Below are 18,472 nucleotides of genomic sequence, written 5' to 3'. Positions count from 1 at the left end.
TGGGTAAAGACAACCTTGATTTTTGAACACAAATTTTTTTTTTTCTCTTAAAACTGAAAATGTGACTCGCTGGTTTGCACCGTCGCCTCACAGCTAGACGGTTCTGGTTAGAATCTGTTCTGGTCTTTCTGTGTGGAGTTTCCATGTTTTCCCTGCTGGGTTCTGACCAGGTTCTCCAGCTTCCTCCCACAGTCCAAAGACATGCTGAGGTTAATCGGTGATCCTAAATTGTCTGTAGGTGTGAATGTGCAGGTTGTCTGTCTCTATGTAGCCCTGTGATAGACTGGTAACCTGTCCAGGTTAACTCTACCTTCACCCTAAGTCAGCTGGGATAGAGTCCAACCTCCTGCCACCCTAATGAGGAATAAACAGTGTATAGATAATGGATGGATGGATGGATAAAACTGAAATATTCACATAAAATAATATTTGCTTAGTCAAAATAATATCTCTATTTCAGAAATATGACCCTTTTAAAAGTGATTTTATTGAATAATGTATTTGTCACTGTGGTATTCTGCAGTTTACTGTTCTCTAATGTTCTTATTCGTTTGTTTTGGTTCGCGGTGGTGTCTTCCATTAACAGCTGGAACATTTCCGAGCTTTAACCGTGTCCCTGAACGCGTCCTGACCTTTTACCCGGTCCGTTACCGACAGTACGGTTACCGGCAGCCCACTGACTGTTAGGTTTACGGTACCGTGTGTGACTGACAGTCCGCCGTCCGGTGAGTCGGCTGACGCCGTTTACCGGAGCCGTTACCCGGTCAGAGACAGAAAGCAACTGGCGGGTCAGAGCGGGACGGTTGACGGTTAGCGGCTAGCAGGCTAACAAGAGATGGAGGAGTTCCTGACGGCATGCCAGCGGGCCGTGAAGGTAACACTGTTAGCCGTTAGCCTGTTAGCTCACACAGTGTTGACGTTCAGATATTCATTATTCAGCTTTTATTCATTCAGCGTGGACGCTGTCAGGTTAGCATCAGCTGCACCTTTCAGGTTAAAACACAACACGAAATTAATCAACAAAACTTTATTTAACCAGGTCTGACAAACACGGGATCGTAAATATAAACTAGAGACTGAGTAATTTTGAAGTTATTTATATTTTAGAATCTGAATATTTAACCGTCGTAATGTTTTCTGTGCAGTTAGAAGGACTGAAATCAGAAGAGCAGAGAAAGTTCTTTGTCTATTTTAGAAAGGTGTAGTCCTGAGACAATACGGTAAATTAGTATAATAATTAGCACTCTAAGGGTTTAGTATTTAAATCAGACAGGTTAATAATAAATATTATAATCATGTACAGTTTTAATCTTAACATTTATATAATTTTGAGAGTTTTCATTAAAAATTTACTCAAACTAATCAATTGATTATTCAGATTTTTGATAGTAAGTTAAATAGCCTTTAGTGATTAATGGACTTATTGTTTCAGCTCCACACAAGAATTGATTAAATAATGCAACGAGAGACGAATGAATGTTACAAAACATTTAAAGCAGAGAAAATATGAGCAATAGAAACACAAAACTAAAAAAGTAAATAAAATGATGATGAAATCTTTAAAAATAAGGCAGTGATAGACTGTAACACTATGTTCAACAGAAAAACATTAATAAAAAGACTTACAGCCATAAATCTGTGTAGTTTAGATAATTGTTTAAACACTTGAATGAGTTTTTGAAATCATTTCTGAAGGACTTTTGGTGACTCCTTGGTAAGATTTGTGGGATCATGGTGGATCTAAAAGAATGAATAATGAATCTGAGTTTATACCGGCTTCAAAGTAAAATACCAAAACTTACACAAACTGACCTGTAAAATGCAAATAATTGTATTAATCAATAAATGATACAACAAAAGAGAAGACATTGTTTAGGTAAAACCATGAAATGTAACTCTTTAAATAAACATTTATGTTTTGGTTTTTGTTTTTTTTTAACTATCTGGTGACACTTTGGTGCAATTCATGTAACTGTACTGGATCCAAAACAGCATTAATTCACAATAATGCTTAATTCTTTTATTAAAGACACTTTGGATCAACATCTGTTGTTTTAAATGTGCTGTTGGTGGTAAATAACAGTCACTGGACTCATGAATCCAGGTTCTTCACTGACATAGAACCAGATTTGAGAAGGACAAATCTGACTCTTGATTCACACTTTCAGGTGGCTGAAAGGTTCTATAAAGGTTCTATAAACGTAGCAGTATATTTTACAGTGTTTGGATTATTTTTTGAGGCTCTCGTGTTCACAGCTTCTCTGGTTCTAAATAAGGTGAACAGACAAAGAGATTTGTTTGGTCTCAGGTTCTGTTGTTCTGGTGAAACTCAGTGGTTCTGAGTGTTGTATACAGAACTGGTCCTGTCGTTTGTACACGGTCTATAAAACTGTCTGTGTGGTCCGTCCTGGTCTTCATCCCCCAGGCGAACACGGGTCCGGTGGCTCCAGGGTTCCATGTTGTTCTGGGAAACGAGGCCTGTGACCTGGACTCCATGGTATCCGCTCTGGCCTATGCCTATTTCCTGTCTAAGGTGAGTCACCGTCCAATCAACTACCAGGATTGGTGAACAGCGTCTGAAATCTCTCTCTCTGTCAGACTGCACACAGTGAGATGCTCGTTCTGCCGCTGCTCAACATCCGTCAGTCAGAGCTGCTGCTGCGATCAGATAACATCTTCCTGCTGCGTCAGACTGGTTTGTCTCCGGACCTGCTGCTGTTCAGGGACCAGCTGGATCTGCAGGCGCTGCAGCGAGACGGACGCCTGCGGCTGACGCTGGTCGACCACAACGTGCTGCCCAGGTAACCAACACTTGACAACACATGACAGCTAACCAACAGCTGATATCTAACCAACACCTTAAAGCTAACCAACACCTGACAGTTATCCAACACCTGACAGCTAACCAACACCTGACAGCTAACCAACACCTTAAAGCTAGCCAACACCTTAAAGCTAGCCAACACCTTAAAGCTAACCAACACCTGACAGCTAACCAACACCTTAAAGCTAACCAACACCTGACAGCTAGCCAACACCTGACAGCTAGCCTACACCTGAAAGCTAGCCAACACCTGAAAGCTAACCAACACCTGAAAGCTAACCTACACCTTAAAGCTAACCAACACCTGAAAGCTAACCAACACCTGACAGCTAGCCAACACTTGAAAGCTAACTTACACCTGAAAGCTAACTTACACCTGAAAGCTAAACTACACCTGAAAGCTAACCTACACCTGAAAGCTAAACTACACCTGAAAGCTAACCTACACCTGAAAGCTAGCCAACACCTGAAAGCTAACCAACACCTGAAAGCTAGCCAACACCTGAAAGCTAACCAACACCTGAAAGCTAACCAACACCTGAAAACTAACCAACACCTGACAACTAACCTACACCTGAAAGCTAACCAACAACTGAAAGCTAACCAATGCCTGAAAGCTAACCAGTGCCTGAAAGCTAACCAACACCTGAAAGCTAGCCAACACCTAGAAGCTAGCCAACACCTGAAAACTAAACTACACCTGAAAGCTAACCAACACCTGAAAGCTAACCAACACCTGAAAGCTAACCAACATCTGAAAGCTAGCCAACACCTGACAGCAAACCAACACCTGAAAGCTAATCAATACCTGACAGCTAACCAATACCTTAAAGCTGACCACAAACAACTGTCAGGTGTGACTGTTAACCTGCACAGGTAGCCTTGAGTTGTAGGTAGGTGTGAGCACACCTGTGTAATCAGTTTGCCTCCCACCTGCAGTTCAGACAGTGACCTGGAGGTGGCGGTGGTGGAGGTCATCGATCACCACCTGCAGGAGAGAGAGCCCTCCCCCTCCTGTCCTGTTACTGTGGAGACAGTGGGATCCTGCGCTACCTTGGTAACTGAACGCATTATACAGAAATCTCCAGAGATCCTGGACCAGCAGCTCGCCCAGCTGCTCTACGGTAATCACCTGGTCAGATACACCTGATAATCAATACCTGATAATCAATATCTGATCACACACACCTGGTCAGATACACCTGATAATCAATATCTGATCTGTGTGTGTGTGTGTGTGTGTGTGTGTGTGTGTGTGTGTGTGTGTGTGTGTGTGTATGTAGCCGCGGTGGTGCTGGACTGCGTCAACATGTCACCTGCTGCAGGTAAAGTGACTCCTAAAGACAGTCAGTTTGCTGCAGCTCTGGAGACACGATTCCCTGCTCTGCCACCGAGGGGCGCTCTGTTCCAGGCACTGCAGAACGCCAAGTTCGACGTCTCAGGTGAGTCTAACCTGAACCCGAAGGTCTGCACAGGTAGACCACACCCACCCATAGTACTCTGAAGTATTTATGGTATTTATCTATAGTATTGTGGTAGGATTTTCTCTTCAGTTATAAACACACAGGAGATGCAGTGTTTGTAGTAGTAATCAATCAATCAATCAAACCTTTATTAGTCATTGCACACTTTCATATACAATGAAATTTCATTTGAGCTGCCCTGCCAATGACAGCTCTGGCTGCTGCGCAGTGCTGCGTGTTGGGATCTGGGTAGGGATAGCAGAGAGTAAATGAAAAAAAAGGCTCATTGTACCAAATGAAACCTCCAATGTTGGGAAATTCAATTTGAGAAGGAACCTAAAAGAAAAAAAAAATGTAATGCTGTATTAGCAGTATTCCTTGTGGTATTTGTAGTATTAATGAGGTGTTTGTAGTATTTATTGCCGTATTTGTGGTATTTCTTGCAGTTTTTTTGTATTTCTTATCGTATTTGTACTATTTCTTATAGTAGTATTTGTCGTAGTATTTCTAGCTGTGTTTTGTTCTCAGGTCTGAACACTGAGTAGATGCAGTGTTTGTAGTATTTTTTGCAGTATTTGCAGTATTTATAGCAATATTTTGTCCTCAGGTCTGAACACTGAGCAGATGTTGTTGAAGGACATGAAAGCTGTTTCAGGAAGTTTGAATCTCGCCGTCTCTGTTCTCTACATCACTCTGGAGGTCAGTCAGCAGTACACACTGTACTACATATTGTACTACATCCTATCCTATACACTGTGCTGTTTACTGTGTTAAGCTTTAATACTGCCTCTCACACTACTACATTATACTGCATTATACTAAACAGTAGTACAGTTACTACAGCTGAGCATCATGTACCTGTAGCCCCAATATTTAGTGTCTGAACCTATAGAGTCTTTATTCTAGACAGCGCCACCTGCTTCTATGGATGATCACTACAGTACTGCGCTTACAGTTTTAAAAGTTGATTGCACTCAAAATATACTTAGAATTTTAAAGGTTTATTCCATCCAAAGTACTACTTATTACAATAATAATGACTTGGTCACTAAGACTTGCATTAGAACAAACTGTATAATTATCAAACTTAAAATAATGCAACCATCTGCTGTAGCCGTTGTGGTCTCTAATGTAGTGACGGACAGAGCTCAGTTCAACAGGCTTCTATCATCTGATGAAGGATTAATTAATATATTGACTAGAGTTAATTTTCATCATCCAGAGCCAAAATCTCATTTTGATTCAATGCAACAAATCAAGCAGCTCAGAGTTAGTTTTACAGCAGCTTTCATTACATAAAACTAACTGTTTGCAGGTTCAATGTAGAGTTCAAACAGTTTGTTTCTCACACTCTGGCAGGTTGACAGGAAGACATCAGAACTGTTTTTATGGTTAAACAAATAAAAATGTATTCACATGCATTATTCAAACTGTGACTGTTGTTCATCACGGCCAGAAATGCTGCTGCTTCTTTTAACACTAGGTTGTGGAAGTTCATCCTCCACTACACCTGCAGCCCCAGCTGACCAATCAGCTGCAGGGACGCCACTGTGCCAGCAGGTGGAGTCAGAGAGCTGCAGGACTGAATGCTCAGCATCTTTTCTCAGGCAGCAGTTTGTCATCAGAAGGCTGTGTGTTTTATGTTGATTTTATGTGTGTGTGTTTTGTGTGTCAGGAGTTCCTGCAGAGGGCGGGGTTGGAGGAGGAGCTTTCAAGTTTCTGCCAGAAGTTTGGATTTGATTTGCTGCTGCTGATGACAATCTCCTTCACTGAGAACAAAGAGCCAATCAGAGAGCTCGCTGTGTTCAGCCACAGCACCACCTGCAGGGACCAGGTACCACTGTACTACACACTACTAAACACTGTACTACACGCTACTAAACACTGTACTACATGCTACTAAACACTGTACTACATGCTACTAAACACTGTACTACATGTTACTACATACCGTACTACATGCTACTAATATTGTACTACATGTTACTAAACACCGTACTACATGCTACTAATATTGTACTACATGTTACTACACACTGATACACACTGATGTGGGTTCTGTTTGTCAGTGTTGTCATGATGACCCAGGTGTCCTCCCTCTTCAGGTGAGCCAGTACCTGGAGCAGGCCCATAGCCCCGCCCTCGACCTCAGTCCAATCAGCTGCCCCCATCGTCTCCTCACAGCCTATCAGCAGGGTAACATCCTGTAAACTAACAAACAGGTAAACACGGCGAGAAGCCCTGATTGGTCCTATCTTACCAGGGTTTCTGTCTCCTAGGAAACACGCTGGCATCCAGGAAGAAGCTCCTCCCCATTGTGAAGGACTTCCTGAGGGAGCGGGATGGAGACAGTCGCCTTGTAGACGGCGAGGAGGATGAGTCTGGGGTCCCTCCCACTCCGATGAACAGCCTGGTGGAGGGCTGTCCTCTGGACGGGGGGCTGCCGAGCATCAGTGCCCAGGACCTGGAGGAGAAGTTCAGTAAGATGGCCAACAACTGACCAAGTTCTGATCCACCCTCCTGATCCAGGTCCTGCAGAACCAACAGGTTCTGATCTAGATCAAAAAGATCCTACAGATTCAGATCCAAAAGATCCAGATGCAACAGATCTAACCTTCAGAATAAGAGCCTACTGTTGGTGGGGTTGGTGGCCTTCTGGAGTTTCTCAGCCAAAAACAGTCGATGCCAAACTGGGAGTTCAGGTCATCAGAAACACAGGAAATGGAAACACAGACGACATGAACACACACACTGAGCTGAACCAGAACCTGCTCACAGAACAGAATACCTTAGAACCTGAGTCTGTTGGTACACAAAGAAATCAGCACAGAGTCCAGATCACAGAACCAGAAGTAGCTACAGAACCTCAGTTCTCAGAAAACTCACAGCAGAAGAGCTTCACAGATTTAAAGGTTTATTCTGGTTTGTTGCTAATTAGTGTCTGTTGTGTGTCTGTGGGTCAGAATATCTGGCTGTTGGATGATCTGCTTGATCTTCGTTATTCATCTGTGATATACAGTTCCGTAAATGCCTCGTACTCATCTTTAGATGCTGCAGTTTCCAGATGCTCCTTAAATGCCTCACAGTCATCAGTAGATGCTGCAGATTCCAGATGTTCCCTAAACGCCTCACTAGTCTTCTTCAGTTACTGCAGCAGCTCAGAGATCAAACATTCGTTTGCAGAGTCACGAGTTCTGATTTCATATTTAAGTTTATCTACATGGACTGTTTTCTGTGAGCTGAGCTTTTCATTAGCACAGTTGATGGTTTTCATTTAGCTGTGGGAAACCCTGATTGTCATGTTTTGTAACTCTGCTGGTGTGACTGAACGTGGTATTTTTCTTCTTCTCTGGTTCAGTCGGCTTACCTGGTCTCTGCTCACCAGGTGAGTATGTGTCTCTTCCAGCCTCCTTCTCAGCTCATATATCAGAGATAAAGTCAGTGTGACCCACAGGTACACAACAGACACACTAATGAAAACACAGCAGCATGATCCCATGAGGAAATATTAATAAATAGAATTTAATTCACGTCATCACCCTGAGTTTTGTTTTATATTTTACAGACGACAACAACCGTATTAAGAATAAGTTGTGGATCTTGCTTTGTTTTATAGAATGAAATTTAAAATGAGACGTTTCCAAAGACAATCATCTGTTTTTAAATGAAGACGTTCAGGTTTAAAATAACGATTCAGCTGAAACACAAACTGCAGCTTCAGTCTGATCACAGCAGCAGGACTTTCACAATAAGGGCCCCAAGAAGGGCAGAGCTTTAATTGTGAAACAGGAAGAGGAAATCTGTAGAAATAGGAAGTTGCAACAAACAAAGACAAAACATTTATGTGAAGGTTGGTTTGGGCTTTTCTGATTCCAGCTGCTGCAGTTTATATCTTTGACCTGAAACCTGCTTTTCATATAAACTGCATTTGTGTTTGTTGTGAAACTGAAGTCAAATGTGAGAATCAGGACATTTTAAAAGCACAGAAACATGAGTAGCTTCTCACTTTCTCTATTTCTTTTCTTTAACTGAAGCTTCTTGGTCCAAATCATCACAAAGAGGTTTTACTTTTGTAATTTGTAAGTTACTAGTGAAATGTTTGACTTTAATGTGGCATCATTTATATTTTAAAAACCTGTTTTCTCATAATTCTGACAGTGTCCAAATAAAAAGTCTGACTACAGATATCTGAGCATCGTGTCGTCTCACAGAAAAAACATTTGACTAAGTGAAAGAAACAACTGATTTCTGATCATAAAAAGACAAATATTTGATTTCTGATCATTAAAGTTGAAGAAACAACTGATTTTTCTCATATATTTCTAATTTGCAGCTCAGAAACGTAAATTCTTCACTTTGCTGATTGTTACAACAGAATCTGTTCACATCAAACTGTAGATGGCGGGATTTAGGACCCTGAGGGCTCCTACCTCTTCCTCCTGCTTTAAATAACCTCTGCACCTGATTGGTCGATGTTAATGAGTCAGCCTGCAGCTCCTTTGTGCCTCACCTGTCTGCACAGAGCAGGTGAGTGTCAACCAATCAGACGGCGGCTTTGTTGTGAAATGCAGACTGACAGGGCGAGCGAGTCCCACAGAGTCAGAGAGAGAGAGAGACAGAGAAAACAGACACCAGACGTCCAGCCGATCATATGTGCCTTTCAGAACACACCGTGACATCACTGTGACATCATGAGCTCCCCTGGTGAGAACGCGAATGGACATAAGGAGAACAGGTACGTTAAATATTCAGAACTAAGCAGATCAAATTTCTGTGTTTGTGTTTCCTGTCTCTGTAAAAACAGGAACATGCTTTTGATGCTGACGCTGGTTCCTCCTGAGGGTCAGTTAAAGCATCGTCATGCTGTGTTCACTGTTCCATGTTGATGAGTTTCCTGCAACCTTCTTGAGAACCCATGTAGATCCCACAAGAACCCTGGAAGTTCCTCAAGAATCTGGAATCTCTTAAAGAAAACTTAAACCCTGTAAAAGAGAACCTCATTTGAACACCTGAACTCCTTTCATTTAATTTGGAATCTTTACAAACCCTGAAAACACTTCAAGCAACCTGGAACCTCTTCAGACACCGCTGCAATCTCATCAATTGCTCATAGAAAACCCTTGAAGAACCCTGAAAATTCCTCAGGATGCTTCTTCAGTATATCTGGCTCTTCATGAGGAACTCCTTTAAGCAGTCCTGGAACATCTTGAAATTCCCCGGGAAACCAAGATTCTCTTTAAGCACCCAGGATTCCCTTCAAAAACACCTTTACCTTCCTCAAACTCTATTGCAGCTTTTTAAAGGAAATCACACCAAGAACCCTTGAACATCCCAAAGAGTCCCTAAGAACGGCTCAATTGAATTAGAACCTCCGTAGAACACCTGCATTCCTCTCAGGTAAACTTCGCTCTCTCTTAGTAACTCTTGGGTGACTTCAAAAACACTGGGATCTCCTAAAGACACCAAAAAGCCCATCTCAAGAGTCTAGAATCTCCTTAAAACACTCAAATTCCTCTCAGGTAAAATGTGGACCCTCCTAGGAACCCTTGAACCCCTTCCACAAATCTAGAACTTCCTCAGGAATCCATAGAAAAACCACAAGACTCCTGAAAGTTTCTCAGGAACCTTCTTTGTTTTATATAAAACCACCACAAGCATGTGAAATCTCCAACAGCATCTGCAAGCCTTCCCAAAAGATTCTTTGAACCTTCTTAGAACACTTAAATTTCACTCAGGTAAAATGTGGACACACTTAGGAACCCTGGAACTGTTTCAAAGACCCCGAAACCTCTTCAAAAACACCTGGAACCTTTACAAACACTATTGCAGCCTCTTCAACAACTCAGGGAAACTCCATCAGCAACCCTGGAACCTCCTAAAGAAACCTTGCGCCTGTGTCAAGTCTTAGAACCCTGTTAAGACACCTCTCAGGTAACACTGAGATCCTCTTAAGAACCCTAGAATGCCTTTAAGCACACTGGGACCTGCTCCAACACAGATGTAATCTCCTCAAGTATTGGTGATAATCTCATTAAGAACCCTGGAAATTACTCCAGAACCTTTTTCATTTTATGTGCAACCTTCTCAAGGACTCATGGAGCCCACCAAGTACGCACACCTGTACAGACCACGCTGACTGGTTCTCCTGGTTGGATGTTTAGTGTTGGTTTATCCCAGCCGGACACTGAAGGCACCGCAGTGGAAACATGAGCCCTAACCTGAAGAGGGCCGCCCACTTTCTACTGCACACCTGATCTCCTTTACCTGTGACCTGCACACAAAAACGTATGCACAGGTGTGGTTACCTGGCTGGGTGTGTCCTCTCAAATACAACAAACAGAGGAACAATACAGCACCGCCCCCCTCACCTGCTCAGATATGTCAGTCTGAGTGAACTGGTTTGTTTAGTCTGATCCGACTAAGATTTTCAGAGAACGACACGACAATTTCTAGACTGACATGCCCAACTGAGGAGCGCTACCTGCCAAACCTGACAGGTGAGAGTCATCTGACTGCACCTTTCTGTTCAACTTGAAAACCAGGAAGAAGCTTAAAATGAAAGAAAAGTGAATGGAGTCTGGTTTACAGCGAGTTGACAGCTGTGTGCATGCAGGTGTTATACAGGTGTCATTGAGGAAATCTGATGCTGTATTTTTAGACATTTACCAACTAAAAAAAATCTGTTAATCAAAAAGTAATCAGTAGATGGATAAAAATATTGATCAACTGCTGTCTGTCCATACATTTATATGACACCAACAGATTTCACAGCTGAAACAGCAAAATGACCTCAGATCTAATCAGTTACAGAAACATATGACTGCTCTGAGTAAATTACAGTACTCCACTGTGTCTGGTAGTACTTTTACTACAGTGCTGGACCTGAATACTCAGTGGTTAAAACCACAAACTCCTGATTATAGTTTAAGCTGAGAGGGAAACAAAAACTAAGCAGCTTTAAATGTGGAGTCAAAGTCAAACAGCAGCTGATCGTCAGGAGTCCAGAGTGTCCCTGAATGCACCATCTGTCCTCATAATGTTGATTAAAGGTTCGCTCATAGAAAAATAGAAATCTAAAATGCTAAAAATAACAAATAAATACTTTTTACAGAGCTTGATCCTAGATCAAGTCTGCATGTCTAGTTCATTGTGGAAGTTCTTGCTTGGATGGATCTGAACCTTCTCCCTGATGGTAGCTGTTGAAACAGATGGTGGGCAGGGTGTGAGGTGTCTCTGATGATTCGGTGTGCACATTGCAAGGAGTAGAAGGGTGGTGATATCTGGTAGCGGAACCCTAATGATTCTACCAGATGTTTTTATGACCTGCTGTATGGCTGCCTGCTCTGCCTTCATGCAGCTGCTGAACCAGACAGCCACACAGTAGGTCAGCATGCTCTCAGGGACACCTGTAGAAATTTACCCACAGTTTCTGTGGTAGCTTCTCTCTCCTCAACTTCCTCAGGCAGTAGAGACGCTGCTGGGCCTGGCCAATGACTGATTCATCGATTTATTGTCACCTGAAGCTCAGCTGGTTGCAGATTTTCTCTGTTGATGTTTGCAGACATCACTTTGTTCCGTTTACTGTTAGAAAATAAATCAGTTATTTTAGTTTAGATCTTGTTTATGGTAATTTATTTGTAATTACCTGCACTTTGTAACAAATACAGCTGCAGAAGAAGAAACATCAGACATTATCATCCAGTGAGAGAGGAGACTTCCTTCACAGATGTTACCTTTGTGTTTTGTTCCTACAGAGCTGCTGCAGAGCCCAGCAACATCCAGGACATGGAACTGAGGGAGGAGTGGCAGGACGACGGCTTCCCCAGGTCACACCTCACCTGACTGCTAAACAGAGACAGGGGGCAGCAGAGAAAGAGGAAGCTAACTGAGGCTAACTTGATTAACACTGATGCTCACTCATACTGACAGAAATTAACTAATGCTAATCCATATTGACAGAAGTTAAAAGAGGCTAACTGGTTCTATCTGATACTAACTGATGCTAACAGAAGCTAAAAGATGCTAACATTGATAGCTGCTTACAAACGTCTGTGTGTAATATGCAGAACAGTATTTTTAATAACAATATTTTTTGTCCCTCTGGTTCTGTGTCTGGGTGCTGGTGGTTCAGACCACTGCCAGAAGACTGTGGGAGTCCAGAGGAGGCAGAGAGTCCAGCAAAGGGCACCAGAGCACCAGGTGATAACAGAGTTTCTGTTTTACAACTTTATTTCAGTCTGACTCCACTATCAATGAACAGAAAAGTGCCACCTTGTTATTCTCCTTCCCTTCACCCCAACTCCTGGGGGCAGATAGCGCCTTCCCTAAGCCTAGTTCTGTCTGAGTATATTTTTTTCCTCCCTGGTAAAGGGTTTGTTTTTTTTCTGGTTCCTTCCCACTGTCGCCAACTGTTTGCTCAAAGGTAATCTAAAGGAAACTTTGGATTGTTGGGTTTTCTGTAGTTCGTAAGGTCTTTAATATGTTAAATGACATATGTTGTGAATTAGTGCTACATAAATAAAACAAATTAGAATTTGGGCTGCACATTGGCGTGGCGGTTGGCACTTTCTCCTTGCAGCTAGAAGATCCCTGGTTCGCGTCCTCGCCTTCCCGGGATCTTTCTGCATAGAGTTTGCATGTTCTCCCTGTGCATGCGTGGGTTTTCTCGGGGTTCTCCGACTTCCCTCCCACAGTCCAAAAATATGCTGAGGTTAATTGGTTGGTCTAAATTGTCCATAGGTGTGAATGCAAGTGTCTTTGTCTGTATATGGAGCCCTGCGACAGACTGGTGACCTGTCCAGGGTGTCCCCTGCCTTCACCCCTAGTCAGCTGGGAAAGACCCCAGTCCCACTGTGACCCTAATGAGGATTAAGCGGTGTATAGATGATGGATGGATGAATTGAACTGAAAACTGAAAGTGTCCAGCTGTAGCTTACGTTACCTTTCTGTATTTCCTGCTCTGTCCCGTCCTCTCCTCAGCCCCACCCACCAGCCTCGCCCTGTCAGGTACAGTCGGGGGTGTAGCTAAGAAGCGTCTGGTGGCTCCGTCTCTCAGTCTCACATTGAGCCGCCGCGACTCTCACGACCTGAACGACAGCTTTTCAGCAGCAGCACTGTCTGCAACGGATGAGACACTGTCTCTCGACGTGGATGCTCTGTCGACGCCACCAGACAGTGAGTCGGGAACACTGCCCGACAGCAACCACGACCTGGAATGGGAAGGTGAGACACAAACTCACTGAAGATGAGGATTTACCTTTCTGATACCTGACCTCTAACCTCTAACTGACAGACGACCTACCTCGTGTGGGGAGGGGCAGGGCTGTGGGCGTGGCCACAAGCTCGGTGGAGACATCTGAAGGTCTGATGGAGCTGGACCAGGTGGACAGCAAGGGGCGCCGCTGGAGGAGGTTCTGTATCGCCGGACAGGAGTACCACGTCAACATGAGCGTCCTGGAACCCTATCTGCAGGTCCTGTCACATGGAGGTCAGAGGTCAAACACACCTGAAAAACACCTCAAACACACACACTGAAACACAACCACAACAGACCAGAAACACACCTGTAACACACATGAACACACATGTACCACACCTGTAGCACACCTAGAAAACATCTAGAAAACAGATCTGAAACACACCTGTAGCACACATGTAGCACACTTGGAAAACATCTATAACAGACCTGAAATGCACAAAAGACACACTTGTAACACACCTGGAACACAATAGACTAACACCTGCAGGGAGGTCAGGTCTGGTGTGCACCTGTGTGTCACTGTAACCATGACGTACTTGTTTGGTGGAATATGACTGTCTGGGATTGGTCATCAGGTTACTATGGAGACGGGATGAATGCCATCATCCTGTTCACTTCCTGTTATCTGCCAGAGAACACAGTGGAGGACTACGAGTATGTCATGGACAACCTGTTCAGGTGAGTGTGGATCCGTAGACAGGGAAGAAGTGTGAGCACGACATGAACACCTGGTGAACACCTGGACACAGGCGTAACGGTGTGTCTCTGTACTTTCAGGTACATTGTGGGGACACTGGACCTGATGGTGTCAGAGAACTACCTGCTGGTGTACCTGTGTGCCATGGCTCCCAGGAACAAACTGCCGGCCATCAAATGGCTGCACCAGTGCTACACCTCCATTGACAGGAGGTACGCTGGGTTCACTCACCTGGACAGCCCTGAGGGGCAGAGGCAACGCCTTTAAGGGTTGTTCGAGAGTACACCTTGTTTCCACGGCAACAGAGGGGTCATTACTGTCTGTCTGACCCGTCTGTCTCACCTGTCCATCTGTCTCAGGTTGAAGAAGGACCTGAAGGGGCTGCTGGTCGTCCATCCTGCCTGGTACATTAAAGCTCTAATCACTGTGGTGAAACCTTTCATCAGGTCTGAACACACATGCACGCACGCACGCACACACACACACACACACACACACACACACACACACACACACACACACACACACACACACACACGCACACACACACACACTTCTTTGATTATTGATGAGTTCTACAGCAGAGTTCTAGAATCTTTCTTGTGTTTTTCAATTATCTGTTCATTCGATTCATTTCAAACTGGATGTGTGAGTCATTGGGACTTTGAGGAAGTACAGTGTTCATTTTATTTCTCTATTTTAATGTGGAACACCTTGATTTGGCTTTTCTTTCTTTTTTTTTTGACAAGAATATAAAGAAAAAGAACTTTCCATTCAGCCAAAGATGCATCTACTAAACACTGGTTTGTATCGGGTAAATACTGATGCAATCACTAATTTGACCTTCTTATATTGTTTATCTATTGACATCATTTTGTTAAAATCTGTCTTCACTTTGACATGGAAGGGTCATATCTTTGTAAATGCTTCCTGACTCAGACTCTCAAGATTCAGTGGAAATATTTGGAATAAATGTCTCAGAAGATAAGATAAGATAAAATGCCCCTTTATTAATCCAACAGTGGGGACTTTTGCATTGTTCCAGCAGCAAAGATAGTGCAAGCATTTTTAAAAAATAGTACAAAAATAACAAAATAGCCAAAATAATACAAGATATACATTAGTACTGATTATAGAACGTTATTGCACATGCCAGTGGTATTGCACAGATTCTTTCACAGATGAAAATGTTGACATAAGTATTAATATAGTAGAAATTATTATCTATATTGCACAGATTTTATGTAAACAGAAAAATACCTGTGGAGCATATGTCCTCCTAGTATATGTACACAGAATAATATTGCACAGGATATTATAAAAGTACAGAATATTCATCATATTGTACAGAACAAAACAGCAGGAATAATCACAGCATAAAACACCAAAATAAATCAAAAAATATGAAAAGTAAAAAGTCTGATTATCTGTGAAGACTCATAAATCTCAAAAATTCCTCTTCAAAATACAGTATTTAGAACTTGATGATTTAAGATAGTCTCCTCTGAAAATAATCCTTGGAATATTTAGAAGCAGCATCACCTGAAAATGAATCAAATTCAGTTCATTTTCAGAATCTTCAAAAATCTGAAACCTCTGAAATGAGACATGAAATCTTCAGATCTGCTACACACATATGCAGAAATATATTATCATTTTTTTGTTTTAGTTTTAGTTTTAGTTTTTTAGAAGGGGGAAGGAAAGGGGGAATAGAAAGAGTGTGGGGGTAGCGGGGTTGATAGAAATAGGGATTAACCAATATGGGCTTTTTAGGGTTGATGTCGACAACATATCTATTTTTATTTTTTTTTTTTGGTAATTGAGAAACTCAATAACTGCCATGTTGAACGAACATCATGAGAAGCTATTTGCTAACAGTATGTGTGATAAACATACCTGCCACTCATAACTGGACTATTAGCAGCACAGATAATGCAGCTAATAGTAAGTAATCATTAATAAGGATTACCATTTTAGAAATTGTACATATAAACATGAAACACTACATATTATCAACATGTGATAAGCGGAAACCTGCCATTTACAGCGAGGCCTTTTCCTAATAAAGGATTAGTTATACTAATACTAATACTAATATTAGCTATGATGTTTGAGTGTCACGGGACACTTTCTTCTCTGTTTTCTGAATCTTTTTTTTTTTTTTGCCCAGTAAGGTTAATGTCTTATGAGTTAATTAGCCAATAGACAATACCAATTATCAAAAAAGTTCCAAATATTGGAGCCATTATCGGCTGGACTGATAATAAGTGGATCGGTTGTAGATGGAAGGAAAGGTAAGAAATAGAGAGGATGAGGGTGAGAGAGGTTGAAGAGGTGAGGAGGAAGGAGTCACACACACACACACACGCACGCACGCACACACACACACACGGAGAGAGAATCACCATAGCAACAATCTGTGTCCACAGTGAGAAGTTCAGCAAGAAGATCCAGTTCGTTCAGAGTCTCCAGCAGCTCTCCCAGTTCATCCCCACAGACCGGCTTCAGATCCCCGACGCCATCCGACAGTAAGTCCTGAAGGTCGCTGTGATCCTCAGAGCTGAGCAACTAAACTGGACTTGTAGGTTCTAGAAGAAGCTTCAGCATTGTCCAAGAAGTTCCCAGTTCTAACTGCCTGGTGGGGAGTCCCAGGTATTTATTGTCACCTCAAATCACATGACTCATGGCATGAAACCACCAGGTGAGGGACATCTGAAAGTGTTGATGATGACTAAGCTGTCAGGTGAAGGGTAACTGAAGGCGTTAGTAGTGGTGAAAGACAGTAAGTCTGGACAGAGGACATGAGAGAAGGAAAACATCCGTGTTAACTGGAGGGTCTACAACACCTACCAGCTACTGTCACATCACACCTCAGATCCTCCCCAGAAAGTCTCACAAACATTAGCCAGACCTGTGAGTTCTGGGTTGGTAATGGGCCAGTTGTAGTGAATACTAGAACTCCCTACCAGTCAGTTAGAACTGAAGATGAGTCAAACAACCAAAAAAATCCAGATTCCTTCTACTGAAGCTCTGAGGAACCCACCAGTAAGAACATTAACTGTGCTGTAACTCTGCTAATCTCTTCCTTCATCCATCACGGTTCTATTAGTTCTACTGGTTCTACTGTTGTTATCTTCGCAGCTGATTTTTTGGGTACATTTCTGCTGAACCTTGTGTTCAAAACTTGACACTGCTTTGTTCTGAGCGTTAGACGAACAGTCTGGATTCTATTTCTGAGCTGCAGGAGAACCTCCATGTTTCCTGGTTTAATGGTGGGAATGATAACTGACTGGATGTAGGCAGAGTTCTGCAGTAGATGGCTTGGTTGGTTTCTTGATGTTCTGGTTGTTCTGATGTTCTTCTGCAGGTTTGATGAGAAGCAGAACAGATGACAGTGGATGAAGTTGGAGGTCAGAGGTGATGAGGAGAACATCTGTCCTGCTGCTGTACAGACGAACAGACGGAGGGCTATTACTGATGCTACCTGAGTGTTGGAGGAGATCGGTGTTCTCTAACAGCCACAAGAGCATCAGGTTCTCTGAGGAACATGTGGAGATGTCTTCAATCTGAGATAAGAACAGCAGTGTTCAGACTCTGGGTGACTTTTCCTTTAACTGATATGGGAGGTTTGTTTAAACTGTTTCAGATGCTTCAGTGATCTACAAATCAGACGTTGATGTTGTTGAGAAATCAGCAGCATCCTGATGTTTCTATGTCAACAACCTGAACCTGTTGTCATAGCGACAGCATGAAGCCTCCATCTTGTTTATCTGCTGCCTTCATTCCGCTTAATTTTGGTTTGATCTCCAGCTGCAGGAACATGTGCTTAACCTGCTGCAAGCCTATAATAAAAGCACCAATCAAACAGGTTCTACAACCCCATTCTCTGGTGTTTCATGGTTCTGGTTTTGGTTCTGACAGATATGAGTGTTTCAGCCTGAAAACATGAAGCAGGAAGCGTTCTCTTACTCTCACGTTTTTAACTTAAATACAGTTTCTTGAACACTTTACTGTTATTTTACAGATATTCTGTGTTTTGTTAAATTGCAGATAATCACCAGTAAATCCACAGAAGAAATGTTTGTATTTGTTATTTAACTGTGTAAAAAACAAACAAACAAAAAAACCCAGACCATACTGTAAATAACATTCACATCAAAAATCTGTATTTTTATAAATGGTAAGTTTTTTTCTTTAACAATGTGTGACAATAAAATTACAGTTTTACA

The 18,472-nt window shown here is 42.4% G+C and overlaps 2 protein-coding genes across 3 annotated transcripts; both read left to right on the top strand.

Moving 5' to 3' along the window:
- The first annotated feature begins 630 nt into the window (after positions 1-630).
- On the top strand, positions 631-8,472 carry prune (prune exopolyphosphatase). Its single transcript, XM_023298093.3, has 9 exons — positions 631-874; positions 2,426-2,533; positions 2,599-2,801; positions 3,764-3,948; positions 4,108-4,266; positions 4,895-4,986; positions 5,963-6,121; positions 6,393-6,483; positions 6,567-8,472. The coding sequence occupies exons 1-9, from the start codon at positions 836-838 to the stop codon at positions 6,785-6,787; spliced, it is 1,257 nt and encodes a 418-aa protein (XP_023153861.1). The 5' UTR covers positions 631-835; the 3' UTR covers positions 6,788-8,472.
- Positions 8,473-8,762: 290 nt separating this feature from the next.
- bnipl (BCL2 interacting protein like) lies at positions 8,763-18,472 on the top strand. 2 transcript variants are annotated; one of them, XM_023298189.3, is made up of 10 exons: positions 8,763-9,022; positions 12,042-12,113; positions 12,419-12,486; positions 13,267-13,509; positions 13,580-13,774; positions 14,122-14,224; positions 14,324-14,455; positions 14,603-14,689; positions 16,673-16,771; positions 17,611-18,472. In XM_023298189.3, exons 1-10 carry the CDS (start codon positions 8,979-8,981, stop codon positions 17,633-17,635), a joined length of 1,068 nt encoding a protein of 355 aa, XP_023153957.1. In that variant the 5' UTR covers positions 8,763-8,978; the 3' UTR covers positions 17,636-18,472. The 2 variants fall into 2 exon arrangements, with proteins under 2 accessions (XP_023153957.1, XP_023153973.1); XM_023298205.3 differs by lacking the exon at positions 8,763-9,022 and adding an exon at positions 9,081-10,784.

The sequence above is a fragment of the Amphiprion ocellaris genome, chromosome 9, assembly GCF_022539595.1.
Source record: "Amphiprion ocellaris isolate individual 3 ecotype Okinawa chromosome 9, ASM2253959v1, whole genome shotgun sequence".
Taxonomy (NCBI): domain Eukaryota; kingdom Metazoa; phylum Chordata; class Actinopteri; family Pomacentridae; genus Amphiprion; species Amphiprion ocellaris.
Note: the sequence above shows the minus strand (reverse complement) of the source record. Positions and strands in the feature narration are given on the sequence as shown.

Excerpts from the sequence above, each read along its gene's own strand:
- prune (XM_023298093.3), top strand. The coding sequence starts at position 836 with ATGGAGGAGTTCCTGACGGCATGCCAGCGGGCCGTGAAG. Across the intron at positions 2,534-2,598 it reads ATGCCTATTTCCTGTCTAAG|ACTGCACACAGTGAGATGCT; the intron begins GTGAGTCACCGT and ends TCTCTCTGTCAG. Across the intron at positions 3,949-4,107 it reads GCTCGCCCAGCTGCTCTACG|CCGCGGTGGTGCTGGACTGC; the intron begins GTAATCACCTGG and ends GTGTGTATGTAG.
- bnipl (XM_023298189.3), top strand. The coding sequence starts at position 8,979 with ATGAGCTCCCCTGGTGAGAACGCGAATGGACATAAGGAGAACAG. Across the intron at positions 9,023-12,041 it reads AATGGACATAAGGAGAACAG|AGCTGCTGCAGAGCCCAGCA; the intron begins GTACGTTAAATA and ends TTGTTCCTACAG. Across the intron at positions 12,114-12,418 it reads CAGGACGACGGCTTCCCCAG|ACCACTGCCAGAAGACTGTG; the intron begins GTCACACCTCAC and ends CTGGTGGTTCAG.